A 23,095-nucleotide genomic window follows, 5' to 3' on the forward strand; every position below is an offset into this window, starting at 1 on the left:
AATAATGAACACTAAGGACCACACACATTATCTCTTTAATGAGGTACAAGGCAGTTTGTGAAGCAAACTAAGTTTGAATTCTGATGCTTTTTCCAGCCTATAAGACTGAGTATGAGTATAAGTCACAACATCAGATCCTTTATATTTTACAGGGAATGCTTAGTATTTCATTAAGACATAAGAAAATCAAATAACATATATGTGCTTAGAGAACTGTAGCTGTTTGTAAAATCAAAGTTATTTCTTTGCTACCCTTTTTATACAGAAAATCTTCTGGATTTTTATTTTTCTGAACATTAATATATATTGCACATTTCCGTAAATCACTAAATAAATTCTCTTACAAACAAACTTTAAAAACTATTTGTAGAGTTGGAGAGATGGCTGAGAGTTTAAAAGCACTGATAACTCTTCCAGAAGTTCTAAGTTCAATTCCCAGCAAACAAATCATGGCTCCCAGCCATCTATAATGAAATCTGTTGCTCTCTTCCAGAATGCAGAAATATATGCAGGCAGAACACTGTATACATGATAAATAAATAAATCTTTTTAAAAAACTATTTGTAAAGAAGAGATGTAAGCTTGTATTTTACTGCACACAGATTATATTTCTTGGGAAATTGGCAATATTCCAAACATTAAGGATTTTACACAAGTCATTTTTATCTGTTCTTTTTTTATACTTAATTATAGCCAAGTCATAAAATGACATTCCAACAAAAGAAAACATCTTAGTTATTACATTGCATAGCCAAAATTCTCTCCCACTTTGACTTTTATCAACACACAAATTACTTAGTATAAGAAAGTACCTTATTCTGTAGAGTATATTAGGTCTGGTTGAATCATCTATGCGGAAGACATGGTTGGGTGGATACCAGATCCTTTCTGTTTCATTCATTAAAGCAAACATATTATGATACACAGGCGTAATACCTAGAAATTAAGCACAAAAGGGACTTAAAATAGATAGCTAGCAGAGCATTTACATAATGTGCATAATCTGTCATGATGTGATACCTAGAATTGAAGCAAAAGGGACTGACTGCAGACAGCTAACAGAGAATTTACAGAACACATAATCTGTCATGGAACCTTGGTGACAGCTCTTCCGTCAGCAGAAGCCTCAGTAGCAGGTGAACATTGTGGGAAAACCCCTTAAAACTAACTTTTTTCATCAGATACCTCTTTATATTTTAAAATATGACTGTTCATATATCTCCATGGAGATAAACAATACACTTTATCTAGCTTTTAACTGTCTTATAATGAGTTTCCAAGTTCCTCTTAACCCCTAGAAAAAATATGTAGTGTGAGTATGCACATGTGTGCATGTGTATATTTTAATTGTAGTGATTAACAAATCACTGAGACAATAACAACCCACTGGATACTTTAAAAGGAATGAAACATTTTCATATTATAATGAAAGTATTTTACACAATATGATAATAATTATGTTACACTACATTTATTTTAAAAATTAAAAGCCAACTGAGCCATCTATCTCACTGGGTCCCATAAAGTTAAATGATCTTACCAGATCTAAATACATTTCCTTTCTGTCTTTTTTCCTTTTGGCAACAGAGTCTTATATAGTCCAAGTTGACCTCAAACTCCTTCTGCAGCCAAAGCTGACCTCAGGCTCAGCTGATATGCCTGCCACCATCCCCCAACTGCTGGGATTACAGGGGTGTGCCTTGCCACCACCCCAACATCTCTTTTTCAAATGTGTTACAAAGTATGGATACTGCACAATGGTGAAGAGCGTGTCTAAATGAGTGAGGGCATAGTGTTAATTTCAAAGGAGACAGATATGCTAAGAAATACATAAAAGGCTGAAGGACAGCTGGGGAGATGGTCCATCAGTTAAGAGTGTATACTGTAAATGAGTGGCAGTGGTGCTGGCGGTGGTGGTGGCAGCGGCACACACCTTTAGTTCCAGCACTCAGAAGGCAGAGATCTCTTAGTTCAAGGCCAGTCTGGTCTACAGAGTAAATTTGAGAACAGCCAGGGCTACAACTCTGTCTTGAAAACCAAATAATAATGATAATGATACTGATTAACAATAATAATAATAATAAGTGCATACTGTGGCTTGCAAAGGACCCAAGATAGTTGCTAGCATTCACACTGGGCAGCTCAAAACCACCTTAACTCTAGCTCCAGCAAGATCTGATGCCTCTGACTCCCACGAGCTTGAGTGTACACACATACAAACACAAACACACACACACACACACGTAAGTTTTAAAAGGAAAGTTAATAAAGCAGATTAAATTAAATAATAAATGTTGATTTTCTTTAGTGATTAACAAAACTAACAAGCGATTTCCAATCTGACAAGGAATTTTAAAAAAGGACAATCAATTTTTAAAAGTATATGTAAAGTTAATTAGAAGACAAAGTGATAGAACATTACACCAATAAGTTTGAAAAGATGGACAATTTTCATAAAAATGTAACTTTTAAAAAAATATAAATATTAAATAGATAAACAAAAAATAATAAAAACAAAATGAATATTAAAGACAGAATCTATCTACATTTTCTTTTATCTGATTTATTTATTTATTTATTTATTTATTTATTTATTTATTTATTTTATGTGTACCTGTGTTTCATGTATGTGTGAGGGTATCAGATCCTCTGGAACTGGCGCTACAGACAGCTGTGAGCTGCCATGTGGGTGCTGGGAGTTGTACCCAGGTCCTCTGTAAGAACAGCCAGTGCCCTTACCTACTGAGCCATCTTTCACCCCCTACCTACATTTTTCTATGGAAAATAAAGAGACTAAAAGGAAAATCAGGTTCAAACATTACAAGTAAGTGCAACCAAAACCAGAAGCAATGCCACCCACTATTACAGAGAAATGGCACATTTTACATTGAGGAAACTGTGATGCCAGAACAGACAGACATATTAACCAGTAGTAGTTTTGCTTATCAAAATAAACAGAAGAGTCCTAAGCTGAGTACTGTTGAGGAGATGCAGTCAGCAAGGGAGCTTATGGCAAGGCTGAGCCATGGGGTGTCTCCAGAAGGCCCCTTGCTTCTACTGTGCTCCCTCCTGCTTGCTGCTGTCGTCCATGTCCCTGCTGTATTTGGCACGGTGTGATTACTGTGCGAGAGGACCCGCTGTATCTAATCTAGCATAATGTCACTGTTTCATGAGAAAAGTCCCACTCCTCACTGGGCAATTTACTAGCAGATCATAATGAAAATGATTTCTATCTTAGCTGAACATCAGTGATTCAAATGAACTTCCTGGGTCAGCCTAAAAGATATAGGTAGCTAAGACAGTAAAGATGATTAGGAAAATTGCTCCTTAATAAGAGACTTAAAAAAAAGACACAAATTGGCTAAAAGTTACCTTCCCCTTGTTAGATACGAGACTTCAGAGTATGAAAAAATAAGAACAAGGAAGTTTCATGCATTACAGACCCATTAATTCTACCTATGGGAAAACAGGCTGATGACCAAAGAAAGCAATTATGTCCAAGATTAGGCCTGAGTTCCTTGGACATGTAGATTGCAAGAATTAATCACAGGTTTCCATATGCATCTTGGAAAAAAACAAAATTGTGAAAGAAAACTAAATACTCTATTGTATATTAAGAAAAGAAGATGGCTAGCTGACTGCTTATTTATGAAGTGGAGTAGAAATAGAATAGAAATCTGCTATACTGAAACCAAACAGCTGCCTGCCAGTAAAAAGCAGCTGGCTGAAATATACTTGGCTTGCTTAGAACTTTGTTAATCAATTATAAAAGAATCACTGCTTTCAGGTAAAGATGTTATGGTGAGAAACTTAATACAAAGAAAAATGCTTAACTACTTGTCAGCTTCTAAGGAAAAGATTTTAATGTGATTTCTTCTTACATAAAGATTTTTTTATTTGTTTTTGGAAAATATGTAACTTGTGGTTGTGAGGTAATCATTTCTTGCATAGAATTCTTTGTCTTAGGTGGTATAAAAGGGATAAAGGAAAAATAAAGAGACAGAACAAGCAGCAGATGAAGAAAAATAAAATGAATAAGTTTTGAGTGCTCAGACAAGTTCTCCTATATGTGCATTCATTTAACACTTCAACCTAGAACTTCCTCCTGTATACTCCTAAAGGAGTAGTAACAGAGTAAGATATAAATTTCAGGCAGAAGAAAACCTAGAGCAGTATGACCCATGATTTAGCCTGTTACAAAGTTGAACAAAACAGTGGGAATAAAAGTCCCTGGCTTAAGTATCCTTTCCTCGATAATTTTTAAGAAAAGCAAGATACACATTAGAATATCAGTTTCATAAAATTATCTCAAATTCCTACAGTTGGGGCAAGGGAGTATTGCAGAATATATGAGTAGTATATAACCACAGAAAACATTTGAACATTCACAAGAGATTATTTCCCTACTTAGCAGGATGTGACTAAGAGAAAAGAGCATCAGGAGAAGAAACTTTGTTCTTAAAGGATTCATTAAGGCCAGGCATGATGAGAACATCTTTATAATATCCCAGCACTAAGGAGGCAGAGGCAGGCATCTCTGTAAGCAAGGCCATCCTGGTCTACATGCCAAGTTCCAGTCAGGGTGACATGGTACGACCCTACCTTAAAAACAAAAGGGATTCATTAAATAGAAAACCTTGTGTAAAATGGAAAGAGTTGGGGTGGGGGATTACAGAAGATTCATTACAAGAGGAGGGGAAGGGTTCACTCTGTAAATATATATATATGTGACATGGTACGACCCTACCTTAAAAACAAAAGGGATTCATTAAATAGAAAACCTTGTGTAAAATGGAAAGAGTTGGGGTGGGGGATTACAGAAGATTCATTACAAGAGGAGGGGAAGGGTTCACTCTGTAAATATATATATATATATGTATATATATGTGTGTGTGTGTGTGTGTATATACATATATATATATTATATAACCATATATAATATATATATATGTGTGTATATGTATATACACACATATATATATATTATATAAACTACCACAAAGGCACAAAATGGAGCAGGAGATAACACAAACACTATTCTGACTATTTTAAATTGAGAAATGTTTTAAAGTTGAAAATTCAAATGTCACCCTCTAATGAGCCACAACACACACCTCTGGGTCCCTGTCTTTCCTGACAGGAAGCACATGCCTCCTCCCCCTTGCACGCATGCTTTGTGAACTTAATGTTCCGGACAAACATGGCCAAGAGGTGAAATTGTCCAAGAAGAGGCCACAAGACACCTGATGTTTTACACACACACACACACACACACACACACACACACACACACTGAAAAGTTAAGTTAAAAACTAGTACTTGTTTTAATGTAAGCATCCAAATATAATTTTAATCACTATTCTTAACTCATGAGATTCTGAAGAATAAGACAATGCCACATTTTTTCAAACAGGGCACTTACACAAAATGCAAAAAGCTAATTCATACTCATTGACCATTAAGACTGTGTGTGCAATGTTTCTGAATATTTGTGGTAGGGTGTGCCTTCACATGTATGTTTAGGTATGTGGATGTGCTTGCCTGCATGGACATGTTGGGAGGTCAGAAGCTGACTGTGGGTGGCTGACTTGACCCTCTATGGCTTTCCACTTTTTTTCCACAGCATTACTCACTGAACAGAAACTCACCATGTTGGCTAGACTGGCTGACCAGCAAGCCCCTGGGATTTGCCTGTATCTGCCCCACCCAGCTCTGGGAGCTACAGGAACATACTATCGCATCCAGCTTTGACATGGGTGCTATACAACTGAACTGTCATCCTCAAACTTTCACAGAAAACACCTTACCCACTAAGCCATCTTCCTACCTCCAGGAATTTCTGAAGCAGGGTCTTGTTATATAAACCAGGCTGAACTCACTAGGAAGCCCAGGCTGGGCTTTGAAATCACAACCATCTTACCTCAGTTTCTTGAGTGCTAAAATTATAAGCATGTGCCACCATACTTGTCTTGAGACCTTTAAAATAATGAATACTAGTTCTACACATTAGTTATAAGTATTAAAATGAGAAAAAATATATAAGCAGAAATTAATTTGATAACATAAAGGGATACATAAAAAAACAAAATAATAAAGTACAGTATTTATAAGTCATATATACTTGCTGATTATTCTAAATATGTATATATTATTTATAATTATATATTCTATTTATTCTGTTTTTCTTAAAAGTTTGCTAATAGAGTTGTTCTAAAAGAGAACAATAAGTAATGAGAACTGTACTTCATATATATTTCATAATAAGAAGACAGGACCTCAATGAAACCTTAGTCATTAACTCTCTTTGTTTTCCCATATGCCAAATCTAATTTTTTTAATCAAAATCATTTCAGTGTCTTCCCAAGCCATTACCAGAACTATGTGATTCAGTTATATGTTCCAGAGGAAACAAATCATCATCCTATGAGCATTAACAGCATCCCTGTAATAGGTACAGGCAGGAACTGAACATACAAGAATGAAATGTGTGTGGCGGTGCATTCCTATGGAATCCCAGCTACTCTGGAGTCTGAGGCAGAAAAATGCAAGCCCACCTGGGCTACACAGCAACTTCAACGTTGTTCTGAGCAACTAAATTATTCTGTCTCCAAAGGGGGGGGGTAATTATAAATGAGTAACTTTAGGAATCTTACAATATAGTAAATGAGACAAAAATGACATTGAAATTATAATTATGAACATAGAAAACAAAGCACAGAAGAGATAATAAAAGTTATCACGGGGCAAGTGGAGTAAAAACATCAATAAAGGCTTCTGCAAAGTAATACACAAGCTGAAGGCAACTGGCTTTAGCTATGTTACTCCAGAAAGAAGTCATAATTTGCATAGGCATGGCAGTGTGTGTTTATTACCTTCAAATACTTCTGAAACTGCACCATATTCAGAGAAAAGAAAGGTATTATGTAGCATAGCAACTGCAGATAACACACACACACACACACACACACACACACACACACACTGCGAGAGAGAGAAAGAGAGAGAGACAGAGAGAGATCGTGTGTGTGTTACTTATAGCCTAGTTAGACCAAGAAAGTTCTGGTTTATGTCTAATGTCCTAGCATAATTAACAGCATGCTTTCTCCTAAAAAAATGGTTCCATTTTGAGCCAGGCATGATAACACACACCTTTAATCTCAGCATTTGGGAGACAGGCAGGATGATCTCTGTGAGTTCCAGGATTACATGCATCTATAAGAGACTCACTCAAAATCTAAACAAGCAAATAGGTTGAGATGGGAAGAAAGATTGGGGAAAAAAAATCTACAAAAGTAATAACCAAAATGAAGCTGATGTAGTTTTATCAATACCAGAAAATGGGATTTAAAGTGAAAAATTAACAAAGACAAGGAAGCATTATAATTAAAAGAAGACATAACAGAACAATTATCACAACTCTATGAAGCAAAAATTTAGAAGTAAAGGGGAAAATAGACAACTCAATAATAATAGTTGGAGAATTCAACAGACTATTTTCAACAATAGACAGGAAAACTACAAAGAACAATAAAGGCAAGAACTTGAACAACACTACAAATCAACTAGCTGTAACAGCCATACAAAAAGCTTTGCCGCCACACAACACATCTTCAAGTGCATGTAAAAAACACTCCAGATTTGCACAGTCTCAATACATTCATAAGGTTAAAACCATCAACAGTTATCTTCTCTGGCCACACTATAATAAGTAGAACATTAAAACAAAAAATTAATTTCACAATACATTAGAATTAATCATTCAAGGCAGGAGAGAGAGGCCACCACCTCTGAGGTACTGAGAGCATGTCAGCACTGTTAAACTCACTGTGTCCATGGTTAGGCCTTTGAGTTCTTACTGTAAGCCTTCCCACTCGTGCTCACTTTCCTGTAAATGAGCAGATATTGGAGAACAGGGCAATGTGATTCCCTAGTTGGCAGCCGTTAGACTTTTTCTTCCTGCCCTGGCTGTCTTTAACAAAAGGCTGGATAAGCAGCCAGCTGGACTACCCTTGGCCAACACTGGCCATTCTGAGCACTCCATGGACTCCTTAAGAAAACTACACAACTGCTTGTCCCTGCTCTTAAAGTGGTCTCAGCCAACACTATTTCAGAAGGTTGTGCTGAACTTTTCCTGTCATAAGCCCTGGTGTACTGAGGGTGATCAAGTAACCATTGCCGCCAGGCCAGAGCAAAACACTTCCCTTGGCAGCCTGACAAGGACTGTGTGACTGGCAGTAAGGGATAGTGCTGTGACTGTGAAAGTATAACCCTTCCTTTACATGGAAGGTTTGGTCCAAACACCTCTAGCTGTAGCAAATGAGCCACCTAAGAGACATCACCCTGTTCTACTTCCCTATATTTTAACATTAAGCCCAATGAAAAGAGTCTCTTAAATAGCCCTTTATTATCTAGTTGGTAACAGGAAGAAGTGGCAGGAGCAGCAGCCCAGCAACAGTTTAGCAGTTGGTGGATTCAGCTGTAAAAACCAACAAAGTAACCAAATGCTTTACAACTGAAGCAGGGGCAGGCCAGCTCGAAAGCACAAACACGCAAAGGAGACAGCTGAAGTACAGAGAGAATAAACGAATTCTGTAAAGAGCGGAAGAGGAGGAAGTGCAGGCCCATGATACTGGCAGCCTTCTGGAGACCTGTCAAACCTTTAGGTCAAGGGTCTCAGATACCCCAATTTCAACACTGTAATACTGTCAAGGACCAAGGGATGTCAATACCTAAGCCTCCTGCCTGGGATCTACAACTCTAGTTGTGGCTAAGGGTTAAGATACAGCAACTTCCTGTGGGCACCTAAGAGCTGCAACATTTGTAGAGATAAGAATATTATTACAAGGGCTACACACAGCTGCAATGCTCTGAGCAGGGGTTCTCAACCTGTGGGTGGCAACAGCTTTAGCAGTCCTGTAATGGAAGTTTCCCCAGAACACTGTAGCTGGCTTATATTCGGGTGTTAGCACCTGGCCTTTAACTGCCTTTTGTGATGCTGCCTTCTGCTGCTGACATCTTTTGTTTGAAGTGGTTTTGGCTTGTCTAAGTGTAAATTGTAGAACAATGAAAAAGGTCAGTCAGTTTGCCAGAAGCTGGCTCCTCTGATACTGCAAAGCCAAAATTCATCCCTGAGTGAGCCTATTTCTTCCACGGATCTGGGTAAAACCAAACACTGGGTTGCAGGTCAGCTATCCTGCATATCAGATATTTACAGTACCATTCACAGCAGTAGCAAAATTACAGTGATGAAGTAGCAACAACGGCATATGGTTGGGGTCAGCACAACATGAGGAACTGTATTAAAGGGTTGCAGCATTAGGAAGGGTGAGAACCTGTGCTGCTCCCAACTACCAAGGCTCCCACTTGCTTCAATCAAACACCAAAGAATATAAAATGGCTACTGGCTAACCCTGAAAGACTTGGGAGCAGTCACCACGCCTAGAGTGTCCCTATCACATCCCTCCTCTCAAAGCTCAGGCATCTATGAGGGAGAGGAGGAGGAAACATTTTAAGGGCCAGAGATGGTTGGTATTTCCAAGAATAACAGTGTTTTCCTGATACAAAAGGACTGATGCACACAGGAACTATTGGAGACTGACTGCAAATGTAAGACTTGCACAAGTGGAAACCAGACCAAACCCCAGCACAGAGAAAAAGAATATAAAGTTGGGAGGAGGTGAGGAGGGGAAAGAATATGATTACAATATATTGTGTGAAATGTTTTCTAAATTAAGTTAGCTAATTTTATAAAATAAAATGGTAACATTAAAAAAGATAGCAACATCCCCCAAAGGGTCTATATGTGCACTGCAATCGCTACTGAAGTCTCAGCTGTCCTTTGCGCCGAAATGACAAATGAATCCCAGAGTTCACGGGGTAAAAACAAAGGGTCTAAAATTGCCAAATAATCTTATAAAAGAACAACAAAGTTTAACAACTACTTCCTCTTTACAAAACATGCTACAGAACTAAAGACAGTTGAGTGTTAGGAGCACCTGACTAGCATAGGAAAGACACTAGGTTCAGATGCCAACACTATAATAAACAGTAACACACTACCAAGCCACAGTGATCCAAGCAGTACAGCAACAGCATCAGGGTAACAAATATTTAACTACACTGCATTTCAACAAAGTAAAACAAGATTTTGTTGAACTTAATGCACACGCACATGCGTGCACATGCATGCGTGTGCGTGTGTGTGTGTGTGTGTGTGTGTGTGTGTGTGTGTGTGTATCTGCTTTAAGTCCAAGACTTAGCTACACAGCTCTGGCTGTCCTGGAACTCACAGAATTCCTTTCGCTTCTGCCTCCTGAGCACTAAGATTAAAGGCATGTTTCACTAAGCCCAGCTAAAGCAAATTTTTATAAAAAAAAGAAATACTTATAAATTTAAACTAGAATTAAACATTTTAATAATTTTATTATATAGCCTTTATATCTCATTTTTAGATTTATAAAATGTGTGTGCATAAGTGTTTTACCCTCATGTGTGTTTGTATCCCACCAAGGGTGCCTTGTTCTCTCTGAGGTCAGAAGAGGGCAATGACTCACAGGGAGCTGGGATTATGGGTTGTTGTGGTTGCTAGGAAGCAAACCTAGGTCCTCTGCAAGGGTTCCGGCTCTATATGCTTAGTGTTAAATACCAGCATTATTAGTAGCTTTTGTGGATGGGTGAGTGCTATGCATGAAAAGAGCAAGCCACCTACTCCCTCAAAAACAAAGCTATTAGGAAAGTATAAAACACTCCATTAACTTACCTTTAACTGTGTCATGAAAGGAAAAAGGTTAATCTTTGAGATGGCCTATGCAATCTAGTTTTACACCTATATAATAATTCTTCTTCTTCATTGCTCTAAAATTCCCAGTCTCCACTCATAACTATATAACATTACTAAAGTAGAATGGATTTTGTTACATACTTTATCCTTATTCACTAGCTTCTAAAATTAAAAACGCTATAGATGATAGTTACATTTTAGGAATTTATGCCTTTTCACTTATATCCTGAATGTGATAAATAAAAAAAAATTATCAATGATACCAAAAAGGCCAAGCATTTTATTTGATCTTCAATATGGACTGAGGTAAAACTTTCACCAAAATGAAATGCAAAAAATTTAGATTTAAATTTGTGTGTTTATAAATGTGCATGTTTGAGTGTTGCTAGGACTCAACTCAGGGCCTTAGAGCTCTACCACTGAGGTGCAGCCCCAGCACTATTAAAAAAAAAAAAAGCTAAACTAGCTTAAAAATTAAGAACACAGCTTTTTGAAATTCCCAACATAACTTTCTTAGAGAGCTGAAGAGGTGGCTCATGGGTAAGGGACAGGACTTGAGTTCAAATTCCCAGAACTCATATAAGAAGGTGGGATGGCTGTGTGCTTGTTTATAATCCCCGGTAGTGTGAATAAGAATGGCTCCTATAGGCTCACAGATTGGAATGCTTGGTTACCACAGAGCAGCACTATTTGAAAGGATCAGGAGGTGTGATCACGTTGGAGGAAGTGTGTCACTGGGGAGTGGACTTCTGAGGTTTCAGAAAGCCAATGCCAGGCCCAGGGCTCTTTCTTCCTGCAGATTTGGATGTAAAACTCTCAGCTGCTTCTCCAGCAACCATGCTCCCCTCCATGATATCTTGATGACAATGGACTAAACCTCTTCACAGCAACAGAAAGAACACTAACTAAGACAACTGTTTCATTGAGTTTCAAGATAAAAGTGACTTCAAGGAACACCAAAAAACAACAGAGACAGAAGGGGGGGGAGGCAAGTATAGATGGGGTTGACAGAGAACTTCAGGAGTTAAAAAAAAAGAGATCTGATGCCTAGAGCTGTAAAATATTTAATAAAGAATTTTATCCAGATGCTGGAGAGATGGCTTAACAATTAAGAGTACTGAACGCTCTTGAAGAGGGCCTGGGAGGCAGCTCACAACCATCTGTAACGCACACCCTCTTCCAGCCTCCACAGGCACCAGGCACATAAATGGTACACAGACATACACGCAGGCAAAATACACATACACACAAAATACAAGTAAATAAATAAGAATTTTACTGAAATACATATTCCAACAAACTGATAGTCTACTTCCACACTGCTCAAGATGTAGTTTCAGGATTTATATATAATGATGGAAATGATAGTTCATATCTGTAATCCCAGAATTTGAGAGACCCAGACAACAGGCAGGTTCAAGGCCAGATTAGGCTATATAATAGTCAGTTTCAGACCAACTTGGGCTATATATCAAACCCTGTATCACTTTTTTAAAAAGATTGACTTATGAGAAACCCATGACAGATTATTTAATCTGTGATCTCAAAACATTTACAGGCTCCAATTTGTTTTGACATCTACTCGATGGCAATCACTTTAAATTCTGTAATGTTATTGTAATTGTTATGTATGTGAAAACACAGCTAACAGCCCTAATAATTTACAGATGTAAATTGTATTAGAGTAACATAATTAAAATAATAACCTATAAATAAGAAAAGATGATTTTTACTACCTACCACAAGCTTTAGAAGCAGCCACACAAATTTCTTCTGCAACATACTCTCCAATTGGAAACTTCAGATAGTCTCCTTCGGCTTTCCCAAGAGAATGGTACAGATACACTTGAAGGACTGGATCTATCTGCTTCACAGAATTAGCATTTCCAGGGATATCACCATTCTGATGTACAGGGGATGTGGAGGTGGGCTCCATTTCTGTCATTGTAAGGCAAGCCATTCCCATCCAAAGTCCTTTTCAGAACATTGGCCTATTAGAGAAAACAATACAGTTATCCCCAAAAAAAGTACTATTAGTTAAGGTTTCCCTCACATAAAAGGAAGTCTTATTGACAACCATGACTCTACCAAAGAGATCAACTGACTAAGCAATGTACACGACTACACAGAAAGCACAGCACAAGATACCATAGCTTCAAGTGGACAATTATAAAATTCTAGCTGTAGACCTAACAGGAAAATATAAATGTGTAGCATTAACTAAACAAACATGAGCTAGAAATGGCTAAGCCATAAAGAGAACTTACTGCTCCTCCAGAAGACCTAGTTTAATTCCCAGAACCCATGTCACAGATGGCTTACAATCTTCTGTAACTCCAGTTCCAATGACTACAATACACTCTTCTGTCCTCTGCAGGTACCAGGCATGCAGGAGGTACATGCACACGCGCGTGCACACGCGCGTGCGCGCATACACACACACACACACACACACACACACAAATCTTTAAAGAAGCATTAGAATCCATTACAGACAGCAGAGTTCACACATAGAAACATTCCTTACTACATGCATTACCTGAGAATTGCTTTAGTGAAGGGGGAAATAACATTTCAGATGGGAGTTATCTGATGAGCTAAATTAAAGAAAGTCAGATTTAAAACAGATTTTGAAAAGTTCATTGGATTTAGATGTAGTCCAGAGAAATGCGCTGTACTTAAGAGTGGACCAGTATGCTGTGAGTTCAACAGTTCACTGGGAAAAGTGCAAATACAGATGGGTATCTGTGGGGGCATTCCTCCTTTGAAATGGAGGCTCATTTTGTTGGGCATCACTGAGGGCCCAAAAGAACCCTACTTCCCTATTAATGGTTAGCTGTATGAATCGGTTTCAGAAAATAAAACTCAAGAAGTTACTGGGGAGCTTTGTGAGGCCCATCCTGTCAGCATGATCTTTATGCTTTTTTTTTTTTTTTTTTTCTCTCTCTTACCTCTTTCTACCTGAATTTGCGCAAGACTTTTATGACCAAGTTTTAGCTCAAAACCATGAGGCAATCATGAAAGAAAGGCCAAGAGATAACATACTTGGATATGATTAGCAGCAGAATCAGTGTCAGGAACCATCTACCTTCCACCAGACATCTAGTTACTTACAATGATTACAATCTTGGCTGATATAGTACAAAGTTGAAGAACGAAACAAATGCCAGACCAAAGAATTTAAACTTTATACCACAGACAACAAATTAGAAAGGTAAAGAAATAAAGCTAGAAAGCTGCTGCTGTGGTATAGGCAACAGGAGATCATGAATGCGAACAGCACTGGTAGACAATGAGAGGAATATAAACACAAGACTTAATGCTACCCAATGACTAAATGAATGCGCAGGAAGCCAGGGGAGTGAAAGACAGTGTACAGAATTCAAGCTTAGGAGATCTGTAAAACCATTAACATAAGTAAGGATGCTGCCCTTTGATATTAGAAGATTAAAAAATAAGTACTGTTTTACACATTTTTATTTTTCATTTACATTGTGTGAGACAATTATACCAGGACCTAGCTCGCAACTAAAATATGAGATTGCCTATTTGGAATATTTCACACCTGGGATTAAAAACTTGACAATCTTTCCAATATATGTTATCATGGACATAAGGAAAGTATTAGTTATAACAGCAAACAATAAACCAGGAGTGGTGGTCCACAGAAGGAGGAGGACAGCCGCATAGTGAGAGTATAGTAGAAAAAGCAAAACAAATAAATAAAAATAACATCCAACAAAACCTGAAAGCATTTGCTATGCACAAAGCATTGCTCTAACTACCTCTGATAGAAGGGAAAAAAACTACTAAGAGAATTCAAGCCTGGTCTGCATAGGAAGTTCCAGGATAGTAGAGAGACTCCTTTTCCCTCTGAATATGAATTATAACTTTGGCATGGCACACATCTTTAATGCCAGCATTTGGAGGCAGAGGCAGGAAGATCTCTGCAAGTTTAAAGCCAGTCTGATCTATATATTGAGTTCCAGGACAGACAGAGCTACACAGTGACACCTTGTCTCAAAAAAGAGAAATAATTACAATTTGAAATATATTTATACATACAACTATAAGGACTTAAATTACTAAAGAAAAATTAGAACTAGTCTTTAGTTATAAAAATCTACATCTCATGAAACTGTCAGCATATAAAATAAACAACAACAAAACTCCCAATTGGCAACTGTTAGAACAGGTACAAAGTTACAAGCTTTCTGAAGATTATCTTTGAATAAATATGCAAAACCTTAAAAGAATTTAAATTTGTTCACATTTATATAATTAAAAATATATTTGTAATTTGTGTGTAGTCTTTGTTAGCTCTACATGTCCACTACACACAGCAAAGGCATTTCTATGAAGGAAGTTAACATTAAGTGCTTACATGAAGACCAAAGGGAGATCTCTAACAAGCTAACATTGCTCTCAGAAATGAGGAAAAGAAGAACAATTTAAGCTCAAAGTTAGAAGAAAGGAAGAAGCAATTAAGAGCAGACAGAAATAAATGAAACAAGTTTTAAGAACAATGGAAAATATAACAAAGCTAAGAGTTGGTTTTTGAACAGATACAAGGTCAATTAAAGCAGATCGTTAGTTATTACTAAAGAGTAATTTTGCTAAATGCATCTGTTTGTGTTCACATTGTGATTCTATGACTTCCTTCTGGACTCATTTCTTCCCACTGAAGTACACTTTTAGTAGTCTCCATGGGGTTTTCAAAATCTTTGAAAAAAGAATTTCCCTTACTCTCAAAATTCTATCTGCAGGCCTTCTGCTCTGACACATTTGAAAGACTTTACTGCACTGCTCTGTATCTATCAAGCAGTCATGGTAATCTGTTGTCATGTCTTTCCAACTAGCGATTTAAGATGTTTGGTTCCATTTAATGCAGCCAAGTTTGACAGTGTCTTGGCAATGGTGTTAGCTTATTTTTATTTATCATGATGAAAATTTCCAGTATGCTTTTAATCAAAAGCTTCACGTCTCTACTTCCTATTCCAGGCAAATTTAAGCAACCAGGCATTCAAAAGTTACCGTTTTGTCATTCCTGATTTCTATTAGCAGAACCCTAGTTACTACAGGAGCCTCTCAAGCTACTTCCACAGCTCTCAGCTGCTCTTGCATATGGTGACAGTTAGGACAATGGTTAGCATGGCAGAACTGTGACAGTGAGGGATAAAAAATGAGCAGGAGGCCACCTGATGTCAGCACTACTCTGCACTCTTGATGTGATTGGTGAGGATTCCTGTCAGGCTGTACTTAGGGATGTGCCACACTTAAACTAAAAATTCATTTTAAAGCATTTTAAAGCCAGGTATGGTGCCTCGTGCTTGTGATCCTAGTACTTAAAAGGCTGAGGCAGGAGAATCATCGTGAATCTAAGGTCAGCTTAGACTATCTGTTGAACTCCTGGCCAACTGGGGCTACAGAGGCAGACATCTCAAAAGAAAAAAAATTAAATCTGAAATAAAATGGAATTATGTTAAATTTTAAAGTGGTTATCTTTCTTGAAATGTGGTTTGCATACACATTTCACTATTCTCTACCTCACCGTAAACCTTAACATACCCCAACAATTCCCCAAGACACACAACACACACACACCCATATTGTCTTCACTTCTCCCTAATTTGTAGTAAATCTCAACATTAGCCTACCTGGCTGTCTATATATAGAACCAGTTCTGACAATACCAAGTTAAAATGTCAGCCTGGAGAGGTATATGATGCAGACCCAGTCAGAACAAAAATAAGATTCTTAGCTCCATCGCAGCATTTGAAAACCTGCACGACCAGCGCTTCTTCCTAAGCCTTTAACTCATCTAATGCTATAGCATCAGACAGCATCTGGTGAGAAGCTCACTGACAGAGAAGAGATGGCTAGCAGTAAGTTAACTTGAGTCCATGTTACTCAGTCAGGACAACGCCCCAGTCTCAGCCTGGCGTTGGTGGCATACACCTTTAATCCCAGCATGACAGGCAGAGGCAGGAGGATCTCTGTGATTTTGAGGTCAGTCTGGTGTACAGAGCTAGTTCCAGGACAGCCTCCAAAGCAATACAGAGAACCCCTGTCTCGAAACATTAAAAAAAAAAAAAAAAAAAAAAAAAAAGCCCCAATCTCTACACAAGGACCCAGCAAGGTGCCCTCACTACTGGTACGTGTAATCTGAAGGTGTGCTCAGCATCCTGAGGGTTAAACATGGAGCCTCACACATGCTGGGTAAGTGTCCCACCACTGATCTTTATTTTCTGAATCCTTTTTGAAGATATAAAATTTTGAGACAGGGTCTCACAGGTTAGCCACACTAGCCTTGAAGATGTTCTGTAGCCCTAATGGAACTTGCTGCAGCCCCTCTAGTGATTAGTAGCACAAGTCTGTACCAGGCCTGCCTTTCTTGTCTGTTTGTTTTGGTTTTGATTTTTCATTGTTGGGGGGGTGTTTATTTATTTATTTATTTATTTATTTGGTTTTTCAACACAGGTATTCTCTGTGTAGTTCTAGCTTTCCTAGAACTCATTCTGTAGACCAGGGTGGCCTTGAACCCACAGAGATCTGCCTGCCTCTACCTCCCAAGTGCTGGGATTAAAGGCATGAGCTTCCACCGCCTGATTAACCTATAGCTTTTGTGTAACAAAATAAATATTAAAAATAGAATAGTAAGTTGTAGAAAACTGTAAGCTTTAAGATAACCACTTTAAATACACTGAGCAAAATTGAATAGTTCATTAAGGTATATATAAATATATTAAACCAAAAAGAACATTTTTTAAAAACAAAAAAAGGTAAACTCAAAATACACTAGTGAGAGAGAGGTAGCTGTAAGCTATTGACTTTGAATTTGCTAGCTCTTGAAATGCTGGTATTTTCAAGTACTTAATTCTGAACTTGCATCTAAGTTATTTCTGATCTGTATTTATAGGATTTCTGTAGTGAGATAGTCCTTCTGTGGCACTGACCACACCCATTGGGGGGTGGAGCCATGGGCGGAAGTGACCTGTGGAAGGAGGTCGGAGGGGGCCAGGAAAGGCTCTCTCTTTCTGGCGTGACTTGGACAGGAGAGGATCGGGTGGAATTTCCTGGTGTTCATCTGTCTAGGTTGTAAGTTATTTCTCCCTGAATAAACATCTATTCGGCCTGTTTGTTTATCCTGATCCTTATTTACCGCAATAGATTTCCCCCACGTATAAAATGAAGTGTACAGTGTAGTCATGGTCTGGACCATGCTCATCCATGTCACCCAAAACCCTCTAGAACTCATCATCTCCACGAAGCTGTCGGGATCCCTCTCCACCTGTCCTTGCCCCTACCCAGAAGCCATCAGTTCTGACTTCTCAAAGGTTTTTGTTTATTGATCTTCTTTCATCACCAGACTGAAAGTTTCTTGACGGTAAGGAGCATCATGTTTCATTAATTATTTCATTCATAGTCCCTGGAACCAAAGCGATGTCAAATAAATTAAGATTAAATAGGAGCTGTAATGAAGTTTAATTATGCATGTATATACATACAATCATTTTATAATCTAATATGATCCAAGTTTACTCCTTATAATTCTAAAACACTCTTTGGACAAATGACAGTGAGAAAATAACATAATAGGTTGGCAAAGTGTTAAACTAGAAGCCAAGAAAACTAAAAATGACTCGTAACCCATTCTCATTGCAAACTAATTAGGCTTGATAAGGGGATCTTACCATCCTCATGTCTGTAATTAATAAATCTAAAATGTTCCTCACACTTCCTAAGCCTGTAATTTCCATTCAATTAATGTATAATTAGTACTAAATTCTTCACTGAAGAACAGCAAAGGTGACAAGGAAAGAGTGGTCACGGTTATTGGCCCAGGAAGTTTTTAGACGTTTCATACACAACAAAACATGGGCTCCACCTTTACAAGGAAAAGAATTTTAAGAGACCTGGCTCAGGGTTAAAGGGGCTCCCAACTCTTGCAGAGAACGCAAGTTTGATTTCTACCTGCCCTGTCTGGTGCCCCATGCCTACCTCTAAGAGAAGCTTCTAGAGACCTGGTGCCCTCTTACGGCCTTCCCTGGCACCTGCATCCCTGTAGCATTCAAGCATATGCACACACAAGACTGGGGGAAAGAGAATTTGGCCAACAAAAAGCATAGTGTTATTCACAGGGATCAGGGTGTTAAAAACCAGGGTACAGGAAGAAGGTGCACGACATGATTCTGGAACACACAGATTTCAAAACAGAATTGAAAGCTAGTCAAATGATCAGCTTATGATTTTCATGTCTCCAGTTGGCTAGAGTCAGACCACCTGAAAACACTACAGTCGAGATATAAAAAGCATTTAGTGTTTCTACACTAACTTGGCAATATGTATGTGTTGCAATCAGAAACACATACCACTTTTAATCCAACAATCCCTCTTCTGTTTCTCAAACAAAATAACACAGAAACAAAAGATACTGCTTTTGAATTATAAAAGTTAAATGTGCTACTTGCTCAAGAAAATAAATAAATTTTAAGAGCGAATTTTAAAAAGACAGACAGCTCTTTCAATAAGTTTCGCTCTAAACTAAATGAATGAAAGACCTGCAGTAAATCACCCAGGTTGTGGTATTATGTAATAATGTACACTGGGAATTTTCATATTTTAGTTTATATGCCAAATTCAGCCAGTTGTTCTTTTTGTAAACAGCCCTTTACTGGAACCCAGCATGCCTGTTTTTTTATGTACTGCCTATGACTGTTTCTGCCTTACACAGGCACCACTGGAGAGTGGCAAAAGAGACAATCTTGCAACACAGTTTAAAAACTATCTGGTCTTTAACAGAAAAACACTGCCAACCTAGCTTAAATCAGGGATTCTCGAAGTGTCGTGGTCCCCAGGTCAAAATCACTGTCTCATCTGGAAACATATAAGAAATGTAAATGCAAGGGTTCCACTCCAGGCCCACTGAAACAGAAACTCTGGAGACAGAACCCAACAGTAGATGTTTCAATAAGTCCAGTACATAATTTTAAGACCTGCTGGAGTAAGGAACAGTTCTACAGTAGCTTGGAAGGGATGAGGACCCACCTAAAACCTGTCTTGAAATGAATAAAGGCCTAATAGAGCCTCAAAGAGATTATCAGGAAGGGCTAACCTGAGCACTATTAGTGCAGATTCTTCTCAGATAATATTGGCAAGTCTCACCTACAGCCACACAGACACTACAAACATGAGGCAATTGTTCTACGAGATTGCGGGGAGGGGAAATGCAAAGGGCTCAAAAACTGTCTTTTGGTTCAACAAAGAATTATTACAATAAGAAGGGTAGAGACCTGGTTGCCATGGCAACAGGGAAGCACCCAGAGGAGAAGTCAGGATCACAGCATCATAGCATCTCCCCTCTGCCCATTAACCCATGGTCTCCTGAAATCCAAAGCCTGGTAACAAAGGCTTTAACACAAAAACCTTTGAGAGACATTCAAGATCCAAATTATAGTAGTAGCATAAAATAACAGTTTTCATTTGGGACAAAAAGATCATTAAAAACATAGCAGCAAGAGACCTGTGTATAATAAAATAAAAGCTATGAAATGACTCGAGTAATGAGTACACAAAAGGAGAGAACCTAGCAGAAATCACACAGGCATTATTAGAAGTACTACCATTCATTATGAACGGATACTAGCTATGAATCAAAAACTTTATCAGAAAAACCTACTGCAACCAAACCATCCTCATTTGGGGACTCCTAATGGTTTTAAGCCAAGGAAACACTAAAGTAGGCTTAAACAACTTAGCATTAATATTCTTAGGGTGTGGTGTTTTTTGGGGTACCCAAAAATCCTCAATCATTGGTATTGACATTTCTTGTTCCAAATTCACTGTCAAATACTAAATAGCTGCTTTTCACATACCAAACTCTGAAAATACAGCCTTACAAAGACATGCCAGCGTAAAAATGGATGGAGCTTTCTAACTCTGAAAATAGCCCCAAATAACCAGTGGAAGCCTGAACTCACTGGTGCTCAAGGCACCTGGCACACAGTTTGGGAAACTGAGAACTAAGTGAAGGAGCCTAAAAAGGGGAAAAAAAAAAAAAAAAAAAACAGCTATGGAGGAGGAGCAAAGGAAAATTCTTTGCACAGTTATCCACAAGAGGGCAGCACAATGGGGCTTAGGCAGCAAAGCCTTCCGTGCATAGGCTGTAAATACACTAGTATATAGTTTCCCCTTACTCTAAGGAAGAAAAGCCACTGGCCAGTGACCTGTGCACCACCCAGCTTTACCTCCTGTACCTGCCCAGGTGTGAGTACCTAAGACTTTCAAAAAGTGGCCAAACCATTTACTACTTTGCATGCATCTTATCAATCCTCACACAATCATCTACGTAAATAAATTGTAAGTAATACCGCTCTTAAATGCACAGAACACCACCATTCTAAACAAAGCCGACACACTCAGACCTAACAGGCAAGCCATTGGTCTTTCGTATTTTGCCAGAAAAGGATCCTATCTTTCAAGAATAACCTATCTGGGTGAAGTAGAGAAACAAAGCATCATGTTTGCTTTCCATATTGAAGATATACCTTCAGATCACAAAGGAAAAGACACTAAAAGAAACAAATCCAAACCAGGTGATGGTTAGCTGCTGCTCGAACCTTTAATCCCAGCACTGGGGAAGCAGAGACCTGCAGATTTCTGAGTAGCAGACCAGCCTGGTCTTCAGAACGGAGTTCCATAACACTCCATAAAAACAAAAATAAACATAAGTCCTTATCTAGCCAGCACATACTGTAGCTCTCCTGTACAGGTAAAAACGCTGTAGCACTATTATGTACTCTTATGAGAATAAGTCCTGGACACATCGAGTCTGCCAATGTAGCTCGCACACGCAGGCAAATTCACATACAGCCAAATGATCCTAACACTTGGAGTGGGTGGTAAACAGGTGAAGAACATGGAGAAGGACCAAAAAATCGGTGATTCATTTTCAAATCTGCTGTGAATTGTATCCGAGTATTTGCAGTAAGCCAACAAACAGCTCACTTGTACAAACCAATTATGAAACCAAAAGCAACCTCCGACTCGCTTATTCCCAACTTCTGTTTTCCTTCTGCACAATTCTCCTCCCCTCTGGGACACACTCAGCTGCTCCTATCCTTTCATTCAGAAGTTTCCCCTGACAGATGAATAACCGGAAAGCAGACTGCGTACATTCAACTGATATAGCAAGCTTAGGCAGGTGAATACAGGAAGCATTCAGTGTGGCAGCAGACACCCAGCAAAAAAAATAACCGGTGTGTTCCCTCAATAGGTATTTCTTATTAATTTTGGAAATTAAGACTCGGGCTACCTAAAGAGAAGGGGGCGATTTATTTTTCTCCGCAAAGTCACTCTGTAAAACCAACAAAGAATGCTTCTTAAAGGATCCAGGAGACACAATAAATACCAACCAATTACTCTCCCACAGCAACAGGAAAAGTTCAGCACTGCCATGTTCGGAGTAAGCAACAATTACCCCTGCTGTTCTACATAAGCATCCAGCCTCCCTAGCAAGCAGTGGCTTGCGGATCGCAGACACCCTTGCCTTTAACTGCAGCAATCACACAACCCGGAGCTCGTACACCCACCGTCGCGGGAGGGGAAGGAAGGGCCTCTTCTTCAGGGGAGGAAAAACAGTTCACATCTTGTTCCCGTCGCCTGCTTCTGGAACCTAAAAACAGAAGAGGCAGTCACTACCTCAGAAACCCAGGGCAAAGAGATGCTCTTTTTTCCCTTTCCTGGCGCTTAGATGCCTAGAAAAATTTACAGAAGGATAAGAAAGAGGGGATCGGGTGTTGGGGCACACGGGGATGCAAACATTGATCAACAGCCAGACACTCCTTCCTAGGCTGCTGGGAACCCGCTGCCCTCAGGTCCCCCGTCAGTAGCAGGGGCAAGTGGGCAGCAGGACGAGGGATCGAGGGGAGAACCGCTGCCCGCCCCGCGCCAGCCCGCCCGCCCGCCCGCATCCAGCAGCCAGGGACTGAACCCACCGGCGACACGAGTCGGGCCACACAAGAACGCGGGGGCTGCTCCTCCGCGTCGCGTCGGGCGGGCCGAGGTCCAGGGAGCCCCCGGGCCGGGCGCAGGGGCGAGCGGCCGCCAGGCTGGGCCCTCGGGGGCCCTCCCGCGCCGCGCGGGCTCGGCCCGCACTCACATCCCGCAGCGGCGGTCCCGGCAGCCGCCTTGCAGCCCTCGCCCCGACGGGCGCCTCCTCCGGGAGCCGGGGCCGCGGCCGAGGCGCCGACGCCGCGCGAGCTCGCCCAGAGCCGGGGCCCGCCCAGCCTGTCAGCGCGGCGGGAGGCCGTCGGC

General features: G+C 39.5%; 1 protein-coding gene across 2 annotated transcripts in view; it reads right to left on the minus strand.

The window, feature by feature from the left end:
- Window positions 1-22,454, minus strand: part of Jak2 (Janus kinase 2) — a 70,288-nt gene extending 47,834 nt beyond the window's left edge. The window contains exons 1-3 of one of the 2 annotated variants that reach the window (XM_051199950.1): window positions 22,372-22,454; window positions 12,521-12,771; window positions 813-936 (exon numbers count right to left, since the gene is read on the minus strand). In XM_051199950.1, coding sequence (XP_051055907.1) covers window positions 813-936; window positions 12,521-12,746 — 350 coding nt within the window. In that variant the 5' untranslated portion in view covers window positions 12,747-12,771; window positions 22,372-22,454. The remainder of the gene's footprint in view (window positions 1-812; window positions 937-12,520; window positions 12,772-22,371) is intronic. The other variant, XM_051199951.1, reaches the window with a different exon arrangement.
- Window positions 22,455-23,095: the final 641 nt, after the last annotated feature.

Source organism: Phodopus roborovskii, unplaced genomic scaffold, assembly GCF_943737965.1.
Source record: "Phodopus roborovskii unplaced genomic scaffold, PHOROB, whole genome shotgun sequence".
Classification (NCBI taxonomy): Eukaryota; Metazoa; Chordata; class Mammalia; order Rodentia; family Cricetidae; genus Phodopus; species Phodopus roborovskii.